General features: G+C 30.9%; 1 protein-coding gene across 3 annotated transcripts in view; it reads right to left on the bottom strand.

The window, feature by feature from the left end:
* LOC118185754 (folylpolyglutamate synthase, mitochondrial-like) overlaps window positions 1-25,615 on the bottom strand; it is a 122,223-nt gene that overhangs the window by 46,212 nt on the left and 50,396 nt on the right. For all 3 annotated transcript variants that reach the window (XM_085820782.1, XM_085820781.1, XM_085820780.1), the window contains exons 2-5: window positions 21,975-22,106; window positions 15,122-15,240; window positions 13,277-13,391; window positions 8,159-8,233 (exon numbers count right to left, since the gene is read on the bottom strand). In XM_085820782.1, coding sequence (XP_085676908.1) covers window positions 8,159-8,233; window positions 13,277-13,391; window positions 15,122-15,240; window positions 21,975-22,106 — 441 coding nt within the window. The remainder of the gene's footprint in view (window positions 1-8,158; window positions 8,234-13,276; window positions 13,392-15,121; window positions 15,241-21,974; window positions 22,107-25,615) is intronic.

Below are 25,615 nucleotides of genomic sequence, written 5' to 3' on the forward strand. Positions count from 1 at the left end.
TATACCAAAACCAGAAAAACAAATAAAGAGGAATTCAATTAAATCTGATGTAACATTATCAAGAGGAGATGCATCAGACTCAACTACAATCCCCCTTCCACTGAAAACCTTTGCATTTCAGCATTCAAAATTAGCTGATGAACTATTCTAAATTTTTTAATTAATAACAGTTCATCCGAAAATTCTGAAGTCCTCCTTGACGCAAGGTAAATCCAAAATCAATTAAAAGAATAAAATTCGACCTTTTTCACTGCATTTAAAAATGAAATAAAAAACAAAAATAAATTGAAAACATGAATAAAAACTTACATAAAGGATGAAGTAGCAAATGGTTAACAAAAAATGGTAAATGGAAAGAACAGGGTTCGCACACGTTTCTGCACACGGAAATTAAGTACTTTTAAGGACCATTAATGATAAAAATTAAGGACCTATGAGCAAATGGGAACTATATAAATTCAATTAAAAAGATCATATATATGCCTGAACTTCACTTTTTAATACCATCCTAAAAACAAAAGAGATCCGTAAGTAGGATGCATTATTATTAAACATAGATAGCTTAATTAACATAATCATTAATACATTTAAGAATAAAATAAGTATCATGAAATTTATCAAGGATCTTTAAATATTTTACACTTATAATAACTGGACATATTTGAAAGAAGATAAACGACATTTTAGTTACGTTTTACTAACAGTTAGCTTTTTTATTTTTAATGTCTCTTTTTGTCACATACTTGCTCAGTCTAGAGGTTTAGTAAATTGTAAGTAGATTTTATGTCAAGCAGCATAGGTTAAAATGAGCATTAAAATCATAATCAGCATGATTCATAACCAAAGACTGGCTGTTGTCACTGCTCCTGCTTGCCTAGAGAGAAACCTGCTGATCAGAACAAACCTGAAAGACCTGATGTAGGCACAGTTAGTAAGTTTTGAAAGTTAGCTGAGCTCTGTCTGATGCAGTTAGTGTCGTAGCTTCGTGTAAAGTTCCAGGGGTTGTAACTCAGTTAATATACTTTAAGGTTCTATTAAGCCACTAAAGCACTTGAGGTGATAAGTTGTTTTTCATTATTTTAAGTTTCACTAGATGCAAAGAATAGGTTTTACATGAATTTTTATATTTTTGTGTTTTACCTTGTAACCACTGTAATGGTTAATGAAAGACAATAACTCACTTTAATATGCAAAGATTATTTTTAAGGGTATGCACTTAGTTATAAGTAATTAGATTAGGTATTAGATAACCTTAGTCATATGGATTTACATGGACACTATCAAATTAAATTTATTTTTGAATAATATTTGTTAGAAAACCCCTATTAATATCACAATCTAATAAAATTTCACAGTTTAAAATACATGCAATTTATGAAATTGATTTTTAAACAATGTTAGGATAATTACACATTAAACATTTAAGTTTTATAGCAACAAAACTCGACAAAATAATTATGCGTCTTTTTAACTTGAAGCCCTGTCCAGACATTTTAGCTAATTTATATTGATTTCCTTCTCCTTAAGCATCTTTTCTAACAATTAGAAATTTGTCTCAATACGCAAAACAATGTTCTCATTAGTTTCTGCATGTTTTATCTCCTAACTGTCAACCTCTCCACCTATGAAGGTTTACTTGATTTGGTAAAAGTTAAATAGTCCCCCCAACAGACGTGAAACAAATTATGGCTCTGTCTAAAAGTAACTATAAATCAGAGGTTTAAATAAACTTCTTATTTAAAAAGACCTTAGAACATAAAGGCATGTTCTTAAGCTAACAAAATCCATTACAGCTCGTGGTGATGTAATTAAACAAGAAGAGTCAAATTCAAAATAAAAATATGGACTAGTGGTCAACGCCAAGTGGTCAATTCAATTTCAGTTTAATCTGGTTCAATAACCCTATCGTCATAATAAACTCAAATGTCAGCAGCGGTAATGGAAATTATCAGAGCTGATAGGAACTAATACAGGGAGCAAGGGGAGGTCAGAAACACACTCTTGTCTTACACTCCCAAAAACCTCAATTCAAAAACTGTCTCAGTGATTGGCATTCTGGTGAGGAAATAGAAATGGGAAATAATAGTAAAGGCTGAAATTGTTAACAACTGCATAGTTTACATAATAATAACTACATATCTCTGAAGAATAATTTTCTTTCTCTTTACATATTTAGTTCGTTTCTTCAGCAAGTTTCCTTTTCACTTTAGAATTTTTGAATTTAATTAAAGATTTCTGTTATTCTAAAAGACAAAATGCATTTAGAATGTATGGAAAAAGTGGGTAGAGTAGACTTTAAGGTACCCCTTATATTATGGCGAAGTTGTTTGATTTATCGCCAAGTTGTTGATTCATTTATGGTAGCCTGAGTAGTTGAATGTTATGGAAACCCTATTGTGACACAATCGGGTGCATGATTCTGGGAAATTTTGAATCATGGGATGTTTTGTAAGCGTTTTTGTGGTGTGTGTTAAAACCGTTTAGATGGATTTGAATGGGTTTGTAGGAAGAAAGGTTCTAACTAACTATGTGAAGCATTCGATCAGAAAGAGTACCTGGTTTGAAAAAAGTCATTTGAGTATGATTGATATTTTGATTTTTATGTGGCTCTGGGTGTACGAAGCGTACTCGAAAATCATGGTAAGTGAATATTTTCTTTTGGTAGTGCTTAAATGTATAACATGTTTTTCCTTTTTTTATGTTATTTTATTGTTTGGTTTAAAATGTATTTTATTGAGATTATGCATTTTTTGTTTGTCTATATTGTAGAATTTGTTGCTCCTTTGACTTTTTAAGCAAAAATATATCGATGTGTACATGGACAAAGTAAAGGGAGTGCGCAATGCAAATTTGTGCAATTCTGGGATTTTTTTTAAGCGAAAATAGGTCGACATGTACATGGATAAAGTTAAAAGAATGCACAATGCCATTTTTGTGCAATTCGGGGATTTTTTTTTTTTTTAAAGTGAAAATAAGTCGATGTGTACATGGATACCGAGTTTGTGCAATTGTTTGTCTTGTTATTTTGGCTTTGACTAGCGGGACACACCAAAGAACAAAATCTAGAAAAGGCAAAACTTTTAAAATTTAGAGCAGGCATTGGAAGCAGAATTTAGAAAGGTAATATGCAGTCAAATTTAGGATCCACAGAGATTGCATCAGATGGGAAAATGCTTAGTGCCAGCTCTGTGTATGATGCATTAAGACATATTAGATGGATCTTTTAAATTGTAAGTTTTCAATTTCTTTATTAATAAAAAAAATCACTGTCTATAATGCCTGCCCAAGTGATAAGATTAGAAGTATTTTTGATATTTTCCATGCTTGTGTCTAGTGAAAAGTAGAGAAAATAAAGGGAAGATAAACATGTTAAGAAAAAGATTCTAGTATCAGGAGTAAAACATTCAAATATTATGTCTTCATTGTTCTTCCAGACGTTCTCCAAAAAGTAAGAAATTCATCGCAAACTTTCTGTAAAATACATCCATTACATGCTGATACCATGAAGACATTTTTCATTTTGCACATATTTCTTGAATCTTCTAGAATCGTGGGTCTATAAATCTTGCCTTCAAATCCTTCTAAATTTTCCAAGCTGCAATGTCAAAAATACTAAAGAAATATTATTCCAACCAATTCTTCAAATCCTTCTAAATTTTCCAAGCTGCAATGTAAAAAATACTAAAGAAATATTATCCCAACCAATTCTGTAACAGCAAAAAGCCAGAAATATTTTGGAAAAAAAAAAAAGGAGAGAAAAAGTGTAAAATTAATTTTATAGAGAAAACTGATGCATATTCTGAGAGTTTTGAATATTCTGACACAATTACATAGGAAAAATGCTTACTATGAAAAAATTAAAAAGAAGACTTTATAATTAATTACATAGCTAATTTTGCTTTTGCTAAGAGCTGTTTCGTAAATTATGCTTTACAGCATTATACCTTGTATATATATTTTGTATAATTTGCCAAAATAAAACTTTATAATACGAGAGCAAAAAATAAAAATTTTTTTATTTTAATGTTATTTTTAAAATATAATTCCAATATATTACGATTATTTTAATGAAATTTATCAATAATATGATGTTTTAAAAAAATCGTCGAAAAATTCTCAGATTTCGGAAACAAAAATTTTCTATTGAAACTGATATTAAAATCGCCAAAATGTTGACAAGTTGCCAAATTTAGAGCCGTTTAATAAAAGAATTCACATCCCCAAAAGCGAAAATTTTTTAAGAGCTCTTCATTACGAAAAATGAATTTCGAAATGCTTATGTTACACTTCTTGCTTAGAAACTCGAGTACAAAAATCGCCGCTTCGCAAGCCAAAATAACGAGTCAAAGAATTGCACAAAATCGGTATCCATGTACCGCCAAAAATCGCCAAAGGGTACCCTAAACTATACTTTTACCGGAAAAAGCTGCTAATTTTATTTCTTGAGTAATACGAACATTCAGAAGAAATATGAAATACATATGGTAAGGTCTGGTCACAGAGTTGGTGTGGCATAATTTTTAGAATTTACCGACACACCGAGCAACAAAATCTAGAAATGGCAAAACTTTTAGAATTTAGAGCAGACATTCGAAGCAGAATTTAGGATTCACAGAGACTGCATCAGGTGTCAAAATGCCTAACGTCAGCCCTGTGTATGATGCATTAAGACATATTATATGAATCTTTTGAATTGTCAGTTTTCAATTTCTTTCTATAATGCTTGCCCATATGATAAGATTAGAAGCATTTTTGATATTTTCCATACTTGTGTCCAGTGGAAAGTAGAGAAACAGAAAACTGATGCATATTCTGAGAATTATGAGAAATGGGAAAAACTCTTATCATGAAAAAATTAAAAAGATGTTTCTAATTAATTACATAGCTATTTTGCTTTTGCTAAAAACTGTTTCATAAATTGTGCTTTATAGCATTATTCCATGCTTATTTTTCAGATTCAAAACATTGTACAATATGTGGTCAAAATGAAACTTTATAATATGATAGTGAAAAATAAAAATGCTTTATTTTAATGTTATTTCTTAAATATAATTCCAATACATTACCTTTATTTTAATTAAATTTATCAGTGTTAGAACGTTCGAAAAAGTCACCAAAAATTTCTCAGTTTTCGGAATTAAAAATTTTCCATAGAAACTGATCTTAAAATCAACAAAATGTTGATAAGTCACCAAATTTAGAACCATTTAATAAAAGAATTCACATCACCAAAAGCGGAAAGTTGTTTGAGAGCTCTTCATTAGAAAAAATGAAATAATTTTGAAATACTTGTTTCAATTCTTGCTCACAAACTTGAGTATCCCACCAGTTGTTATATTATAAATAGTAACAAATTATAACCCATGGACCCATTCAAAAAATAACCATATTTGTCAGTGAATTGCCAAAAATATTGCTGCAAAATGCTAATTCATACTCAAAATGGCAGTTGTAAAAACAGACAGAAATTTCAGATTATTAAAATTAAGGACCTTCTGCTGATTTTGGACGAAATTAAGGACAAAAAGACTTAAGGACTCTTAAGGACCGTATGAACCCTGAACCAAACGAAAAAATCCCACATTTCAAAATAGTTAGCCAATTTTTTAAACTATGTAAGATTACAGAGGAAAAATAAATAAATTAATTAAAATGTAGAAATAGATATAGAACTTATAAGAAATGAAGCGAGAACACTGTAATCAAAGTACAAATTTTGAATCAGTGAAGAGAACAGTTAGATTCAAAATACATGCGAAAGTTTGCCAGTTTGGCTTCATTGGCAAAACAAATTGGCAAAGTCAAGTTAGAAATTCCTAAAAGATGAATTTAACACTTGAAAGAATTTTTTTTTTAATTTATATAAAGTTTAGAAGAAAGGAAGAAAAGATACAAATGTACAAAAAGTTAAAAAGTCTTCATGTCATGAGCTTCTCATGATGACAGGCGTATAGTACGCCCAAAGTTAGTAACAGCTAAGCCCCCCCCCAAAAAAAAAAGATTTTACAATAGAAAAAAATACATAAAAACTATAAAACCATCTAAAACATCCTTCTTTATCCTTCTCATTCCGAGCTTTCTGGTAAAAAAATTCATACTTTTAAAACATTTCATACGGTGAATACTACTCTATTTTTTTAGATGACTGTTAACGAAGTTAATAGGAATTTAATTTTCTTTTAAAATATTGGTGAGAATTACAATTTCTTCTTCTTGTTGTTCTATTTCAGCACAAACGTTTTTAATTCTGTTAATTTGGTTAATAACTGCATTTGCTATAATTTTTCTAGAGATGCTGGAGTACCATTTATAAGTTTTAATGCAGAAAAATTAAATTCTCTTCTTTTATCAAAAAGCTTTATTTCTTTAAGGTTATGAATACTAAGATGAATATAGTCTATTACTAATTGTTCTTATTAAGTTTTAGACAACTGGGTAGATGTTGCTATTTTCGATGAGATTATTATTGTTGAATGTGATAATGTCATTAATATACCTGAAAGTATATTCAGAATTATTGAAATCATTATCAGAAAGGTTTTTAAGAAGTTTAAATTCTTTAAAAAATAAATATACAAGGTATAATATATATATAATTAATATAATATCTAAGGCTACATAAATGAGTTGAATATGAATTTTCCCATTGGAATCCCATTTGTTTGTAGGTACATAAATTTTGAATGCTTTATGTAATTATTATAAAGTGAGAAATAGAGAAATTCTTTCTACATTTGCCAGTATCCAGAATAGTAAGCATTTCAGAAAAAAAATTTGGCAGTTCCAGAAGATTCTTTGAGTGGGAGAGACATGTAAAGATTTTCAAAGTTATAGCAGTCAATAACTGTAAATAGATTTTTTTAATTTTTCAATAATTAACAAGTTGTTGTAAATAACCAACAGTAGATTTTATCCATTTTAAGCTCTATCAAAGATTAAATTACATATTGATTTAAGTGGATTAATAAAAATATTATCAAAATTCTTCTTGATGTTTCTAGTACTATTTGCAATGAATCTAAATTTGAGATGATTTTTATGAAATTTTGGTAAAGCATATCGATTGGAAAATCTACTATTTGTAGTGAAAAGGGAAATTTTCCATTTTTTGTGAAAAGCATAAATTGCTGATTACTGTCTTTCTTTATTTATTTAAATACAATAGGTAGTAGGATTTTGCAGTTCATTCTTAATTACAGAATTATAGAACTTTTTCATAAAATAATGAAATTGTTGCTTGCTTTATCAATTTTGCTTTTTCAACTGTGAAATTTTCTGAAGTAAATTCCTTCCAGTTTTTGATTCCTTTAAATCCTTTAAGGTAATTAATTTTCCTTTCGCTTTTATTAATAATTTCATTTTTGCATTCCTTAAATGGATGAGAAGGTAAACTTAGTTTAGAGCTTGCTTTTATTATAAAATTATCGATATCTGCAGAAATACTTTCGATGCAAATGAATTTAAGAATGTATTTAATTGGTCAAATTTTAGTTCCCTTTTTAGTAGCTGTTTCAATTCCTGATCATGAACAATGTCAAGATTTCCTGTAATAATATGCTTGTGTTGTTCATCCACAGTACATACTTTGAAGCTGCCAATTGCAATGAAAAAAGAGGAGGTGAACAACTAGATATTATAGCAGTATACAAAATTTTAACATTCTATGGCTACTTGTTTTTGAGTTCTGCAAGATGTTATGAAAACATTAATTCTCTTCTGAATCCATTTTGGAAAAAGAGTCCTTTATTTGTAGGTGTCAAGCAAAAACATTATTCAAATGGATTCGAGAGCGGTCAAAATGGATATTTTAATTGAAATATGATACCTGAAATTTTTTGTAATTACAATGCTCTCTTATATTTCACAAGGAAGTAATCAAAATGGAGAAATACAGTTTCAATAAAATATTTATTTTCAGTAATATATGATCAAGTTAATTTTTTTTTATTACTGCCTTATTCTCCTTTTAATTTTACAAATATTTAAGATTTCTTCATTTAAATAATTTGTTTACATAATACATCTTAATACAAAAAAAAAATTATTATTTATTGTGAGTTGATAACTGTATTTTAATAATTTATAATTCCAACATAAAATTTTGCATGTATTTTAAATTTAAATTACAAATAAATCATCATAACAGAAAAGAACTCACCCGTTCCATGACAAACACATAAAATGCCATTATTGTGAGAAACATAAAATATGGTGGCATAGTCTCACCATCTTTCTGCAAAAAGATATGCAAATGTTATAATGTTTTCAAAATTCTAAATTTGGAAAATAAACAACAATTTCACAAGTTAAAATCAAATAGAAAACCACAAAAAATTGTTTATACCAGCAAGCCACTTTCTTCTTATTGCAGGTTTTTAGATTAATGGAAACTCAGAATTTAATTATGTAGATTATGTTGAATTCTGAAATGCCAGGCACAATATTAAGGATATAAATTCTAAATTTTGACTTGATGTCCATATTTTGTAGAAAATTCTGTATGTGCTCTACAGATTTTTAATTTCTGCTTTCTTTATTTACAAATCCATGTAATGGACAGGGTGATGCAAGAGACATGCACATCAAACTTTCAAAAACAGTAGAAATTCCAAAATGAAGTTTGATGGCAAATTGTTTCCATAAATAAAACCCCTATAATGTTACAAGTAATATAATTCTTAAAATTTCTTGCTAGCTTTAAAAACCATTTGTTTGGTGCAAGATAGAGAGGAATTTGTTAGTACACAGAATGAAATTTTATGATTGAGTATTTCATTGCAATAGAAAATTTGACTATGATGCCAGCTTTCTTACATTTCTTTGTTGTTAATTACACCACTTTTTTCCCTGACTTTTTTTTTTTTTTTTTTTTTGTCCAAATTTAAAAGAGACAGACAGCCATTTTATTTTTTATGGTGAATACTTACAGTTTCTTGAAATCAAGTTACCAAGTAGAAAACCATCCTTTTGTTAGGTTCGTAAACATGAAAGGTCTCTTTAGACACTGCAGTAACTTTTCTCTAAGAGTAGATTGCAAGGTAATGGTTAGTCATAAAACATTCTGAATGGAAAAAAACTCAATTCATTTTGCACCAAACAAATTTTAAAGCTAACAACATAAACTAAAACTAAAATTTCAGGGGACATATTACTTGTAACAATATACAAATGCTATCCACAGAACAAGTTGCCGTTAATTACAATCCATACCACAATTTACAATATCATTTTCGTAATTCCCACAATTTTTTAGTTTCATATGTGCACCTTTTGGATAACCCTGCATATACAGGGAGTTTCAGCAATTCAGTTGCAAACTTTCAGGAGATATAGAGTACACCTAGACTATGGAAAATTACATAGCAATGCATAGTTAGAAATGCTTTCCTGGTGCGGTGGTAATGACACAAAATACAAGAAATGAAGGACATGAACAGGGTGAGAAGACTTTTTTATTATGCTCAGTACAGCAAAAACCAAGAAATGAAAACAAAAACCAATGGCTGCCATTAAAGAAATAATTAAATTTTTATGACATCACAATTATGACCCCAGACTGTGATGCAGGTTTCATATGATGTTCTGGAAAATACCTGGCATGTCCCGGACTTTTCCAGCAGCTGCCATGATGCATGCAACAGTTCCTGAGCATTGTTAACAAGGGTTTCATACTGTTAACAGTGTCCTGACACATCCTCACTTGCTGGCCAATGCACCGAACCACCCCCACCAATCCAATGTTAAGGATAGCTTGCATTCGGATGGAGAGGCACATCAAAGCTGTTAACATATTAAAAATTTAACATTCCCAACATTTTAGCTGCACTGAGCATAGCAAGCATGTTTTCTCACCCTGTTCATGCCCATCCTTTCTTGTGTTTTGTGTCGTCACTATTGTACCAGGAAAGCGTTTTCAACCATACACTGCTATGCGATTTACCATCATTAGCATCATTTCCTGAAATTTTGTAACCAAACTGCTGAAACAACCTCTATATGCACACACACTCACATACCATATCAGTAGAAACTCTTATGGGGTCTTAAGCAGGAATGGATAAACAAGAGAAAAACTGAAAAAGTTTCAACATAAGAATGCTGAAATATTTCACCATTCAAAGAAGAATATCTGCCAAGATCTAGATCAGGGGTCAGCAACCTTTGAGCTGTGATGTGCGAAACCAATATATGAACATGATTCAAGATGCCGCTCAGTAGGGAATATCAGGGGTCAGCAACCTTTGAGCTGTGATGTGCGAAACCAATATATGAACATGATTCAAGATGCCGCTCAGTAGGGAATATCTGAAACAATTCAATTCCTGCGCCAATGCATGCAGAGTTAGGTTGTATTATATATTAATTATGCATCATTTAAAGATATTTATTAACATAAAAATTAAAACTGTACATACATTATATATCTTTTAAATATATTTTTTAAAATAAAAAAGAAGACATAAAATAAAATATAATATTCAAAAGTGGAAAGCAGAGCACATGAAATTTTCTTCAAACAATTAAATCTCTCCAGTACTGACTTGGATTGGATTGGATAATTCAATTATGGCAAAGCACACAAGGGCTATCTGCCTGAAGGGAAGACTTTCTAAGGGAAACTGGCTCGGCTCGTATACACGTTACACATGGGGAAAACCATAAAAACGCCCATACATACAGCTCGTTTGCGGGATTCGAACCTCGGACCGAACTACCAGTGTTCAGCGTCTTTACCACTTGGTCACTGGTGGGCCTCCAGTACTGATATCCAGCAATTTAAAATAGCTCTTGATTTATTGTTACAGTTATCTTTTAGATTTTTTTTGGCAATTCCATAAATTTTGCTTTCCATAATTTTGAAAATGTTAGTTCAATAAGTTCCATTTCAAAATTATTATTTTCCATCCACTCAAAAATTGACAAATTGGATGGGATTATTAATGGGTCTATTAAATTTGGTTTGGTTAGTGATAATATTTGTTTATAAAGTATAATTTTAAGTTTTAATATTTTGGCAACATTGATATTAAATTGTAAAAGAATGAGTTAAAAATGTATCTGGCATCAAGAGATTATCATATGTTATGGTTTTGTAGAATGCGGTAAGGTATCTTATGACTAATTTTATTTAATAAAGTTTTCTTTTTATGTAGTATTATAATGTGTTTCTATTAGAAGTAGATAATTCCACAGATAATATCATTATGGCAATTCCAAACCAACAGTTGAAAGGAAAATATAGGTATATTAACTTCAAAGTCTTTGCATCTTTTGGAAAATCCCTCCTAAGTGCTTCAATATAGGTTTGAAGTTCATCTTTGTCTAAGGTTGATGCATTTGCAAGCACTTTACATTTGGGAAGCACTTATAGGTACTAGTATTATTATCACGGGGAAATATATTTAATTTTGTAGCAAAATATTTCCATATTCTAAAAGTTCAAGCACTGTTTGGCCCTTTGCTTACAATCCTTAGTTCATTGAGATGTTTAGTTATATCAATCAGAAATATCAATTTGCATAACCATTCCTTTTCAATTCGGGGAAATGATGATTCTTCTCATTAAGAAAAACTTTAATATGTTCCATGCATGACACAAACTTATTCATTACCTTAACTAAGCCAATGGACAATACTATATAAGGAGAGATCAACATATTAGCTTTCCATTTCTTCTGAAAGAGATTTAAATTGCCTGTGTAACCAGTGAAGAACGAGACACTATGAAATTAAATATTTTAACAACAGTGTTCATTACAGAAATTAAGTGCTGTGAAATTTTGGAAACTAAACTTTCCTGGTGGCACAGAGAGGACAGTGTAATTTGTCTTTGCCTGATAACTTTGAAGAGTGCTACTCAGAATTGTTTCTCCAAATCTGGTTCACATGCCATAAGTTGCCAACGTCTGATCTAGATAAATGCATCAGACAAAGGATAATGAATTTGCTAGATGCTTTGGAAAGACTGCTTGTCTGTGTTCAAATGGATGATTAAATAGGTTTAAGAAGCATAACAATATTTTGTACTAAAGTATTATGCAGGGTTTTAAAATCCATTGTTGAATAGAAAAAAAGAAAAGAAAAAAGAAGAAAGTTTGGGATGATAGCTCTCACAATCATCAAGAAAAAGACATTTTTCGATTAGAATACAAATTTGTTTATAAACTATATGCTTATTTTTGGTTCCAGTATGGCAGGAAAATGAAATAGTTAAGTGGTTAAAAAAACTAAGATTGTTTTCGTGCAGGAATACAACTTCGATGCTGCTACCTAGGAAGCAAGGCTTGATGTGCCATTACAGACAGCTGCACCTTTTTAAGAAGTTTAGAGAAGTACAATAATAATCGATTATTATATTATTTCACTTCTTCATGGAATGTTTGCACTAGAAAAGCCATGATAATTTATGATTTATTCAAATCTGCATCACACCAGCAGAAAATTACAGATTTTTTTTTTTTTTTTAACTTAGAATTCAAGTAAAAGTTAAAGGTCAATGCATCAATATTTTTTATTATTCATTTTTAATGTTTTTACAGTTTTATGAATAAAATAAATATTCATGCCTGAATGTGCAATTAGAGGGATAGATTCGAATCAAATTTCTGCTAAGTAATTTATTGAATGAAATTATTAATCAATCAAAGAATGAACAAGAAATTTAATAATTGTCATTAAATCTTAATACGAATTTTTTAAAATTATATTTATTTTTTACTTCTTTTGGTAGGACTGACAGTTTTCTTTATTTATTTATTTATTTATGTATTTCTTTCTTTCTTTCTTTATTTTTTTTTGTGCGATTTACCAAAAATTTTGACATATCTGTGAGAGAAAATTCATTTTTCTGACCGAATCAGATAAAGCAAACCAAACTTTCAGTATCTTGAAGTTCATTACAGCAAGATTTGATAGTACTACATGAAGAATAATTTACTAACTCAATTTCTTCTTTATATGGATCATATAGAAAGTTAAATATCATATATAAATTAATCAGTTTTCCAAGATTACCATATTTTGCTTGCCAACTGATTTCACTTTTAAACATAAAATGTTTGTTGGCCAAAACAACAAAGCTAAATCTAAGGTTAATTTTAATGAAAATGTTGAAATCAGAAATTGCAATTATTTACAGCTGGGTAAAATAACAAAAATGCTTTACAAACTGAATTAAAATTATATTTATTTTCACTTCTTTAAGAAGTGAATTCTTCTTAATTAACAAACTGTTAAAGGCAGAAGTTGAGTAAAATGAAGGAGAAAAAAATCTTACCAGACTGGATTCAACAGCTCTATAAACTTTCCAGAAATATTTAGTAAATGCATCTTTGTCCATAGGTATACCATTGATACGTATTCTTTCATTGACTGATATAAGATGTGGGGAGCTATAAAATATAATGATGGTAAGTAACTTGATGCTAAAAAATTCAGCTACATTTATTAAATTAAACCAGTGATCTTTAAACTTTGTCGACTAGAAAAACATCCGAAACTTTCTCTCTCTCTCTCTCTATATATATATATTATGTGCATGAAACCTACATAATCTTTAGTATAATAAATATTACAAAAATACTAAAAATATATTGATGCACTTCAGTGGAAAACAAACAAAAAAAAAAAAAAAAAAAAAACATTTCATTATAACTCTGCCCATATAAACTTATTTATTTCATTTCATTCATGAATTTTTGTTAAAATTTTTCCTCGTCAACATTTTTTTAGCGCATTTAACTTCATCATCGCCAAGCGTAATGTCAACATAAAAGGTTATCATACTCCTTTATTATTCCATTACTAACATAAAAAAAAATTTTAGGCATTGCTACATGAGTCATTACTCAAGTTGTCATGTTTTGATAAACAAGCGGTGATGAAAGGAAAGTAGAATAAATAATGATTCGCCAGTTTGGCATCAGATCAACAATGTATCTACGTGGACTATTTCGGGTTGAGATGTGTGCCAAGCAGATATGCAGCAATGGAGCCAAATTACTGATCGTATAAATTTATGCTAAAATTATTTGTTTCTTTAATGGCAAGGTATTTTATTTAGAGTTGAATTGAAATTAAGAATTGGGACTGTCTAGATGTCTTATTATGTGCAGAAGGGGGAATCAAAGGCGCATGTGTAAAGCCTACGAGAAAAAACGTTGGTGGTTTCGAGGTCCAGATTTTAGATCATTCTGGATATTGGACGTCTGAATTTCAGTCTTTGTACTGTATTAAAAAAATTATTTCAAATTTGATTTTGATGGGTGTAACTCATTGAGGAATTGCATAGAATCCCAAAGTTCTATGGAACACATGTAAATGCCACAGAGTGAACTCCCCCCCCCAGAAAATATTAGTATATGTCACATAAGAAATGTTGATAATTGATATCAAAGGGGTGTATACACAGATTTTTTTCCAAACACTGCACATACATCTAAACAGCATGACTTTTAATAGGAAGCAACTTGACTGACATATCTTTTTCACTTGATATTTTATGCAAGGTATGCTATGTGGATATCTAAAATTTTTGTATAGAAAATAAAAGAAAGGGTAACTTTTTTTATATGAAATAAATCAATTATAATACAGAATAATTTACTGCAACTGCTTAGGATTAGAAAATAGAACATAATACTAAGAAAAGGTGGAAATAAAGTAAATAAAATTATTTCTCTTCTCAAGTGTTTTTCTTCAGCATTTCATATTAGTATTGCGATTGGAAATAAAATTTCTGTTAATTCCATGAAAAGCTGTGATTTTTATTTAACTTATGTTTTGAAGGCTACTGTATACATCTTTCTTGAATAGCACTGTCTTTCATGCTTTGAAGATTTCTGTACTGGTGGTATTAAAAGCAATTTAGAATACATTTTAAGAAAAGTGATAAAAATATTATTATATTCTGCAGATGAATTCTTATTTCCTTAGTGCTCATTTTAAACTTTTTTCTGCACATACTCAGAAAATGAATGTTTTAATACCCACCTTTGCAGAATAATTCTTTATAATTAAAATGGAATAAAATATGTAGATATTTAGATAAAATTTGAAACAAATTTTCCTTTCAACTTTCAATATATTTTTTTAATAAAATATTAAAAAAAAAAAATTATACCTGTAAAAACCAGTTTTATAGCCATGACTTCGCAAAATAGATTCAGTGAAAGCACATGTGGACCCTTTGCCTTTTGTTCCAGCTACATGAATAATATTTAGAGCATCCAAATCTTCTATCTGAAATTATTACATGCATAATATTTAGTTAAATTTTTTTCTATAAGCAGCAAAAAGAAAACAAAAAGGAAAAAAAAATCAATAAAAAAAGAAAAGAAAAATTTTTTAAATCTGAAAGATTTCAGATTTTAAATTACGTCCAAAGGGGCACTTTTTTAACGTTTTGTGTGTTACCTTTACTCATTAAATATTGCGTTTTTTTGCACTTAAACCATAAAATTCAGTTTAACAGCAATGTCGCAAAATAATTTTAAAATGAGCATATCTTTAAAATTTCCTATACACAGTTCCGCGTGCTGAAGATAAAAAGGTCCCCCCCCCGTAAAGTGTTGCCATTGTTCGCTTTTAAATCGTTCAGTTTGTTAATCAAAAATTGGTTAAAGTTTTACAAAATATGAAATCGATAATAAACAAATTCCAAGTTTCAAATTTGGGCTTTCAGATGCCCGTATTCGCAGTAGGATTACGTTCAAAATTGACTGGATCTAGGTACCATTGTTTAATCACAATGCGAGAAACATACATACGTTTATGCAGATTCTTTATTATTTAATTTCTTTAAATATAATGCAGGGCTCTAGTATTTGGTGGCAATAATTTGAAAAGGTGATACACCATTTAAAGTGATTTGATGAAAAATGCCAAAACGAAAACAAGTCCTTCAGGGACAAATCCCCTTTTTGGACTTAAAAACTTAATAAGTTTTACTTGGAATGAAAATAAAAGTTCCTTCTGCAAGCAAATGAATGTTGCATTGCAACTGGATGTTGTATTACAAAAGAAAACATAACCTTTCTGGAAAATTTCTCAGTTTTATGATCCATATAATACTGGAAACCTTCTCCAGAAAAAAATTGTTTGTTCTTTAAATTGGCATAGTAAAGTTACATAATTTTAGCAGAATATTTTTTTTATTACCATTAAATTAAAATTTTACTTCTGATTTTCTTACGTTCTCTTCTAAATAGCTTGCCATCTTTAAGGTAATATGAAAAGCATCATAAAAGTACCCACATCATTTTAATGAAGAAATTTAACAGCAGTTAACTTTCTATATGAAATAATTTATTGAAATCACATGCAAGCTATGGCTGCTACCTTATTTTCTTAATAAGATCTGAAACATACATAGCCTTTATTGCCCAATATTCAGTTTCAGTTTTGCAATATTCAATGTGTAACTTTTCTGAGATTTTAGCCAAATAATGCCATAGCTGCAAAATAATACCTCAGCTCACTATATTGATAGGGTTGAGTAGTAAGACTGAAACATGTCATGAATTATAAATATCAACAGGATATCATAAATAAAATATTAATCAAGTAATCAAGACTTGAAAACTAATTTTAAAGATGACTGCCACCCTATCCAACCCCCAAAAAAAACTGTTACTACCAGTGTTCTTAATTGAAAAAAAAAAAAAAAAAAAAAAAAAAAGGACTGCATTTCTTTTTAGAGATCACTTCCCTCCCTGCCCCCTCAAAAAAACTTTCTTAATACATAAAAAATTAATATTTTATATCTACTTTTCATTGTCATTTTTAAACAATTAATATTTTTAAAAAATATAATTTTGATATTTCTTAAAACCCTAGTTCTGGTAAAGAAATTTATATTTTATGTTTCTCTACACATAAAATATAAAACTAATCAGCAAAAAGCACAAAAATTTATGCTCTTATACACCCCCAATTGAATTTAAAGTCTAATGATACTATATTTGAAATAAATTAGTCACAAATGTGGAGATAATAGTTTCATGGAATCCAAGGCTGACTTTCTTCTAGTTATGCTTTCAAAATTACCATTTCACTTTTGCATGCAAAATGGCTGATGTCAAACTTATCTCATATGTAGATTTCAAGTTATCGGTTACATTAGAAAGAGAAGATGAAAAATCTGTAGTTGAGTGGCATATGAAGAACGATTTCAGAATGTATTATCATATGCCTACGAGAACAATGCTAAAATAAGTATGCAAAAAAGGTTTTTGTTTTCCAGAAGGACATATTCTGGGATGCCTAATCCTAAAAATAATTTATTTATAGATTCAGAAATGCATGAATTAATTCCTTATGAATGAATTACATGTTAAATGACCACACAATGATGGAAAATTTTTTTTTTTTTTTTGTATGAATGACAAAATATGCTACTGGGTTTTAATGGTTCTGTTGTATGCCTGCAAGCATGATGTGAAACTAATATGCAGAAAGTCTTTGTTTATCAGAAGGACATGCCTTTAAGTCTAATTATTCAAACAATTCATTTGAAGTTTAGAAATGAATTAATAAATTTATTATGCATTATCTGCATATTAGGTGACCATACAATGGTTGACTGAAATATGTTTTTCAGAAAAATATGTGTGGAGTTATATTTTATGAGGTGTGGCAAATAAATAACGAGACTGGCTTCAGTTCTTGAGCTTGCAGATCGACCAGGATGTTCCACAATTTCAACCTCTTCTTGACCTTCTGAAAATCATTTGTCCCATTCAAAAACTCATGCATGTGACAAAGCATTATCATAAAAGATCTCTTTTAACACATGAAAACATTCTATTAGCAATTTTTTTAATTTCACAAGGAATTTAAGGTTAATGCACTGCTTGATTTTTAAGTTCACTATGATTACTACAGAACAACATCTTCTACAACCAAGGCCAAAAGCAAACTAAAGCAGACAGAAAGAAGAAACTAACAGTGGATTCATCCTTTCTCCATGCGGCTGGGCTGCATGATAGGATGTGTGCAGTGCTGTTATATAACTGCCTCAACTTGCAATGCGAATGGCATGCATCACAACTTGGAACCAAGATAATACATCCATGATGTGATTTAATTTTAATTTTAATTTATTTTTATTACTTTAATTACATCAGTTTGAACCATGATACTTAGTTTTATACCTACCACATTATTTTCCCTCCAAAAAACCTGATTTTCCCATTTACTAAAAAAGAACATTATACCATAGAATACATCATACTGCTACCATTATTTAGCAATCATTGCATACAGTTGGCAGTAGTCATTTCATTGGATGGTATATTTAAGTTAGGAGCATTTATTTCAATAAATTTGTTTTATTATGCAATGAAAATACTTTATTGTATAATAACATTGCATACAATTTTGGTTCAACATTTTTTGGTTATCTTTCATGTGATTAAATAATATTAGGGCTATCACACATTAGTATTTAGAACACAAATATCAGGATTTTTAGCTAATGATATAAATGTGGCTTTTGTGATGGAAAATGTTTCAAAATGAATTAAACAGTGACACTTTCATTTCTATACCTTTAGATATCTTCAACAAAAAAGATATGTTATCACATGAGACTATTACATTTCTATAAGTTTGCTGCACACTCCGCAAAAGATTCTTTTCATTTGCTTAAAATTTTAAAATTTACTCTTTTTTTTTACAATTCATATCCAAAACTAACTGAAAACTCTTTAAAAAATATTAATAAATTCAGTATATTATAAGCCTTATCTGCTTAATGCAGCTACCAAGTTCTAAAAAAATATATCAACTTAAAAAAAGATTTAACTTCAGCTGTAGCTTTAAAGCATAAGAAATTAAATAATTTTATGAACAAATAAAAAAATTACAACTTTTTTCAAAAAATTAATTTGTCCAAAAAATATGAATCTCGTACTTAAATAAAATAAATATTTATTTGACTGTAAACTCAAATTTCTGAATATTTTTTCTCAGAAACACAGGAAACTTCATCAGTGTTTGTTATTTTTCTGTTTGTCAGCTTCGTATCTTTTTTCTAGATGCGAAGCTGACAAACTGAAAAATATGCCATTTGTGAGAAATATTTATTGCAAGCTCAAAGTGCAGGTAATCGGGTGAAATTAATGTACAGCTATTTACAATTAAGCTTTTTTTCTTTATTTAATAATAAATGCACATATCACCATAACACATTAAGATGAAACAATATAATAGTAATTTTTTTCTTCCTCCATTTGGTTTGGCAGTTTTAAACAACTTCTTTTAAATATAAGATTTTATGTGGACTAATTATTAAATTAAAAGGTATGCCATAACTGCTTGGTTTAAAATATTAAACTAAAATCTGTATACCATGATCAGACTGTAATATCTTTTTAATCTTAAAATTCTTATGTTTTTAAATTCCTTTTTAACTATCCAGAATTTTTATGGTAAACACTTGGAGATATTAGCCAATAGTCTGAAGTTCACAACTGCAATTTTTTACTTTATTCATTTTTGTTCACAATTTTGCATTTAAGAAAAATATTCTTAATAGCATACAGCAACAAAAGAAATGATCATGGAAATGCAACAATAAATAAAGAAGAATAAATAAAGTTGAAAGAACAGTCCATGCATTAAAAACATAGTTTGTAGTTATAGTTTAAAAGACTGCTCAGAAGATATGGTGGTTAGGGGAGCTTACGGCGGTACCGAAGGACCCAGGTTTAAATCCTGGAGAAGGCATGGTTGTAACTGTTCGTCCCTTCTTAGGAGACAATGGTTGCCACCTATTAGGTGCTCCACAATCAAATGACCACCACTTCTGACATTATGAGTGGCCATGAATTAAGTGGCAAGTTCCTCTCACTGAATTTAAAAAAAAAAAGTTTAAAAGAACTGAAAGACAGGATCATTGCAAAGCAGAGAATACCTATGAAACAAATTTACAATCACATTCAAATGAAATTTCTCATAAATTTATTAGCCATGTTTTGTTACAGCATATATTTAGGTACTTCCTTGTTTAGCAAGCCAAAACTAAGAAACTTAAACATTTAGTTTGCAGTGTAGAAATTTTGAATGTCGGCAATAACTTATTGCAGTGATTGGTTTAAAATGGAAGTACCTATATTTACATTTAATATGGAAGTACCAATCTCATAAATTTAGTATGCTTCATTGCTTGGAATAAAAACTAAATCTGAAGTTTTGCAGGTATTTGCTCATAAAAACATGTCTGTACTAATACTTACACAGGACTAATACAGGATACTAATACAGGATTCCGAACAATTTATACATGTTAACAGCATTTTAAGCTCTATAACGACATTACAAATATCTCATTTATTAACTTTTTGAAAGACAAGTTTTTTATAAAATATTTCGGTTACTTTTCAGTTCTTCTTCAGGTTGGGTTTGTCAGGTATCAGGCACCTCTGCTAAATAGCATTTTGTACCAAACACACCAAATCCAATGCTTCATAGCTCTGTTTTATATTTGGTCGCCTACTTTATTTATAAACTCTGACAGCCCCTTAACAGAGCTCAGGTGTAACTCTTTAGTACTGAGAATATTTAAAGTAGTCAAGAGAATAAGGGTAAGAGCATCAAACTCAAATATAATATGGCATGCTGTTTCCTCATTCTCTTCCTGATTTTGATTTTATCTAATGAGGTAGTTATGCTTTTAATAGCTTCCTACAAATGTTGACTGAGTAGAGGTCATTTCTACCGCACTCAGTGAAGGATTCATTTCTGCTCCTTCAACTGATTTCCTCTGGGTTCCTTATTTTGAGAAGAAAGGTCTACCTCAGAGGTTTTTGCCTGCAAATGCAGAATTTTTAGTTATATTGTCATTTTCAGCTACATAAAAAACAGGGGGGGGACTCTATCCAGTATTGCCTGTTGCTGGGCAAGGCAAAATACTCTAGAAGTTGCAGTCATTCTAGAGGCTCTGTTAAGACATTATAACTACAGTGTCAATCACCATAGGCACGAGTCGCATAACACCAGGGTTACGGGAGGGAATTTGTGGCTAGTCAAGCTTTTACTATACTAATTTATGACTGATACAACAATCTCTGATATCATAAAAAATGAATATTCTAGTAATGACCTATCAACACAACAGCTTGCTGAAATTATATTTAGCTTCTAGCTATTTTTTACTTATTACATGCTCCGTCCTTAGGCACTACATGGAAAGGGAGGGCTGCCCTGTGGAGGTCTTTTTAAGGAAACTGGCTAATATCTATGTTACGCGTTGGGAAAACCCTGAAAACATCCATGCAGCCAACCCATTCGCTGGAACTCGAACCCCGGAACCGAATTACCAGTGTGGGCTTCTACTACTCGGCTGCTGGTGGGCCAGCTTTTAGCTATTAAGGTCTAATTTTAGAATTGGGGTTTGAAAATTCAAATTTCAGCAAAACTGAAGATGGAGAAAGAAACAAAAAACAAAAGCTGTAAGACTTTACCAATCAAAGGTGTTTTTGATGAAATGACTTGAAGAATAGTCAACAGAACAACACAAAGAAAACAAACTCAATATAGAAAAAATTTCACAATGGAATAACAGAGAAGTTGTTAACTGAGCTCATATTTAAAGACATCACAGCTTTGCAGAATATTTGTCATATAATCTGAAAGAATGTCAATACATTTCAGAAAAAAAATTAAACTGAAAATGTTACTCCTATTTTAATTAAATGCTGAAACCTATGAACATTTTACTGCTATGTAAACCCTTGTTTTAAATAAAATGCTGTTTTTTTATTTAAAACCTCTGAAGCGTAGATATTTCATTGTAATGAGCATTAATTACTATTTTAAGTAAATATTTTTAAATTTTTCATGCATTCTCATGAATAATTCACACAGACAATTAGGAGTTTAGTACAATTAAACTTTAAAAATACTAGATAATAACTTCAAAAATAATATGCATTTTGATATAAAAGAAACAGATTTCAAATATAGTTCATTACCTTAATACCTAAAGTCTTCAGATGTTTTTCAGTATTAATTAAATTTCGATTGGCATTGGCACTTCTTTCCAGACGAGCATTTTGCAATACAAATGCATTGCTCTGCAAACCATTTAAAGCATACACTGCTTCCTGCAAATTATATCATTTTATTACTATTATCATAATAATATTTAAATTTATTAATCAACTTCTAACTAAAATATTTATCTAAAATATCATTATGTAATTAACCCTTTGACTGGCATGGGGTTTTGCTAAAAAAGTCCAAATTTTCCAAAAGAACCAGAAAGATGTACCGGGTGGTTATAGTTAAACTTCCCCTATAAAAGGCATCCTACAGTGCAAATGGGTGAACGGAATGCAACGAAATTTTGCATGTAGGCTATACACGAGATGTGCTCACGGAATTTTGAAAAAAAAATTTTAGTTTCGATATGTCCACCAGAGGGTGCCTTTTCATTAAAGCTTTGAAATTTAACACACTAAACGATGAAAACGGAATACAGGAACAATATTAATGTTTATTGATTAGCTTCTGATCACCTTGTCATCGAACCATATTAAGTAAAGGTAAGGAAGAAACAAAAACAATTCAGTTCACAGAAACAAAAACAGATTAGGACAAAATTGCACAAGAGGAGCAGTTGTTAATTGTGTCCAGGACAATGTAGGGAAAGGTGCTTCATGTGACCACCCTCATTCACTTGCAAAATTTCAAGTCGATGGACAGTGTGTTCAACAGCAGATCATAACTGATCAAGTTACAAGGCTTTGCACGTGAACCATTATGGAGTTCTTTAAGTCATTCAACGTCGCAACACCTCCAAGAAACACCAGACATTTTAAATAGCCCCATAACCAGAAACCTCATGGAGTTAGATCCGACGAACGTGGTGGCCATGGATTAAGAAAGGAGCAACTAATAACATGTTCCTCTGTGAAATATTGAAGCAGTAGCGCCTTCACGGACCCATGGATAAGTGGAGGCGCACCAGCCTGTGTGAAAATGGTCAATGTAAGGACCCGCCTTTGTTGTAGTTGCAGCACAACAAATGTCTGCAGCATGTCATGGTACCGACGGCCCATAACAGAACATGTGACAGGGCCACGTTCACCAATTTCCTCAGGGACGAATGGTCCAAGGATAAATGTCGCCTTGAATCCACACCACACAGTGAACTTTGGAGACTGTAGGGGAATTTCGGAGTGGATCCACAGATTTTGCTTAGTCCAAATGTGGCAATTCTGTATGTTGACTGTCCCACTGAGGTAGAAATGAGCCTCGTCGCTCCACAGAATATTCCGAGGCCATGACAGATCAAGCCATTCTGATGAGAAAACTGACTGCAAATGAGAGACATTGTGGCTTGTCCCTATCAAGCAGCTCCTGAGTATGGCAGATCTTGTATGGGAAATAGTGCATTATGTTCCTGAGTACTTTTGGGATGGTGCTGTAAGAATAGCCTGTCTGTCGAGAAACTGCATGCATGCTACTGCTCCCAAACGCTGATGTCTGTGATTGTGCGTCAACAGCTGTCTTGACAAAGTTACGGATTTGGTATTTAAATAGCTAATGTTAGTTAGAATTATAAACAAAATTGTTTTATTCCCCTGCAGTGCAGTGTGTGACGAATATTAAAAGAAAGCTAAACCAGAAAATTAAAAATACAAGAGCGCGTGCATTTAACATTTAATACATAAATATCTCTTTTTGATTTCGAGAAATTGCTAGAACAATTGCACATGATTTACAAAGCTTATAAAAAAGAAGGAAACTTCTCAATTCAGTTAATTAGTTGTTGTTTTAAGAGTTTGTTTGGAAAACTGCTCTTGTTGACTGTAGTGAACTCATGGATTAGCTCCAGCTGTTTTGAATTAAGTTCTGTTGAAAGTTTGAGCAGTTAAAAGATAACAACTGTGAGATATTGCAATTCTGTACGAATATCTGAGAAAATTTAGGCATTTTGTTTTATTTGTTGTGATAATAATAAATTTTGTTCATTCTTCATCGGACTTGTACATTCAATTCATAATGAATCCTTACGAACGCAACAAAGGCAACAACAAGTACCGGTGTAACACGTTTACGGCCTCTTCCAGGTTGAACTCCTTATTTCTCTGTCTCTTCAAATCTCTTAATCATGGCCTGGATACTTTTAGTACACACTGGTCCACACCATAGGTTCTTTCTACGATGAAATTCACGAGCTGCAGCAGAAGCATTTCCCTTGTTTTCGTGAAATATCTTAACCAATAATGCACGTTCAACTAAAGAGACTGTCATTAGTACAGCCGAAAACATAGACTTAAACATGACATCTTCAAACATTTTATACCCTAACTTGTTTTACATAAAGCTTCCTCTTCTTCCCAAGCATGTATATCTCGACACTTTTCTCGTACAACTCGCAGCTTTTCCTGGTTTTGCATTTTATTACTCATAATTCTTGTTCTGGATTGTTAATATTGTTTCTGTATTCCGCTTTGGTCATTTATTGAGTTAAATTTCATGTTCTCCCAAAAAAGCGCCCTCTGGGGGACGTTTTGGAACTAATTTTTTTTTTTTTTTAAATTCCGTGAGCGCATCTTGTGTATATCCCATATACAAAATTTCGCAGTATTCCGTTCACCCGTTTGTGCTGTCAGATGCTTTTTATTGGGGGAAGTTTAATTATAACCATCCGGTGTTTTCTTGATTTTAATGCCAAATATTCCAGGAACTTAATATTTCAATTTATGTACATTTCATATATTGCTTTGTCTTTTGACATATTTCGGTATGCATGTGTACGAGGTGTGACACACACACACACAAAAAAAAACGAGACTGGTCCAATAAATCATTATATTTACAGAATTAGTTCTCCGTGACATTATCACCTTCAAAGTAGTCCCCTTCAGCATTCACACACTTCTGCATTCGGTGATGCCATTGCTGGTAACATTTCTGGAAACGAGGTTTTTGGAAGGCCGTTCAGGAGATTCTCCTTTTTTGCCTGAACCTCTTCAACTGAGGTAAAATGGCTTTCCTTTAACGAAGATTTAACTTTAGGAAATAAAAAAAAAGTTGCATGGAACCAAATCAGGTGAATAAGGAGGATACCCCACCACAGTAATGTTTTTGCTGGTCAGAAACTGCTTCACAGATAGGGGCCATGTGGGCGGGTGCATTATCCTGGTGCAACAGCCATCCATCACTCCACAACTGTGGCCTTTTTTCCCTAATTTTTCATGAAGTCTTTTAGTTCAGTGTGGTAGTGCTAATTAACAGTCTGACCACTAGGAACCCACAAAATCATTACAGTTATATTAATGTCGAAGAAGACAATTAATATTGCCTTGAATTTTGATTTTGAAGTGCATGCTTTGTCCCTTCCCTCTGAAAACCGCTTATGTCATTCAAACATGTGTGCACGAGACAAAGTTTCATCTCCATAAGCCTCAGTTAACATTTTAAATGTTTTCATGGTTGATTTCTTAAGTTTCACAAGAAACTTAATGTTGATTCGCTGTTCGGTTTTTATATTGGACATTTTTTCTGGCAGAATGCAGTTGAACATGCTCACTCAATGACGCAGTACTCCCAACTGGTGTGATCGGTTAAGTGGAAACTGTCCGCACGGACAGAGGAGGTATAT

Source organism: Stegodyphus dumicola, chromosome 7 (genome assembly GCF_044657685.1).
Source record: "Stegodyphus dumicola isolate Sdum_Otavi_A_Nest chromosome 7, ASM4465768v1".
Taxonomy (NCBI): domain Eukaryota; kingdom Metazoa; phylum Arthropoda; class Arachnida; order Araneae; family Eresidae; genus Stegodyphus; species Stegodyphus dumicola.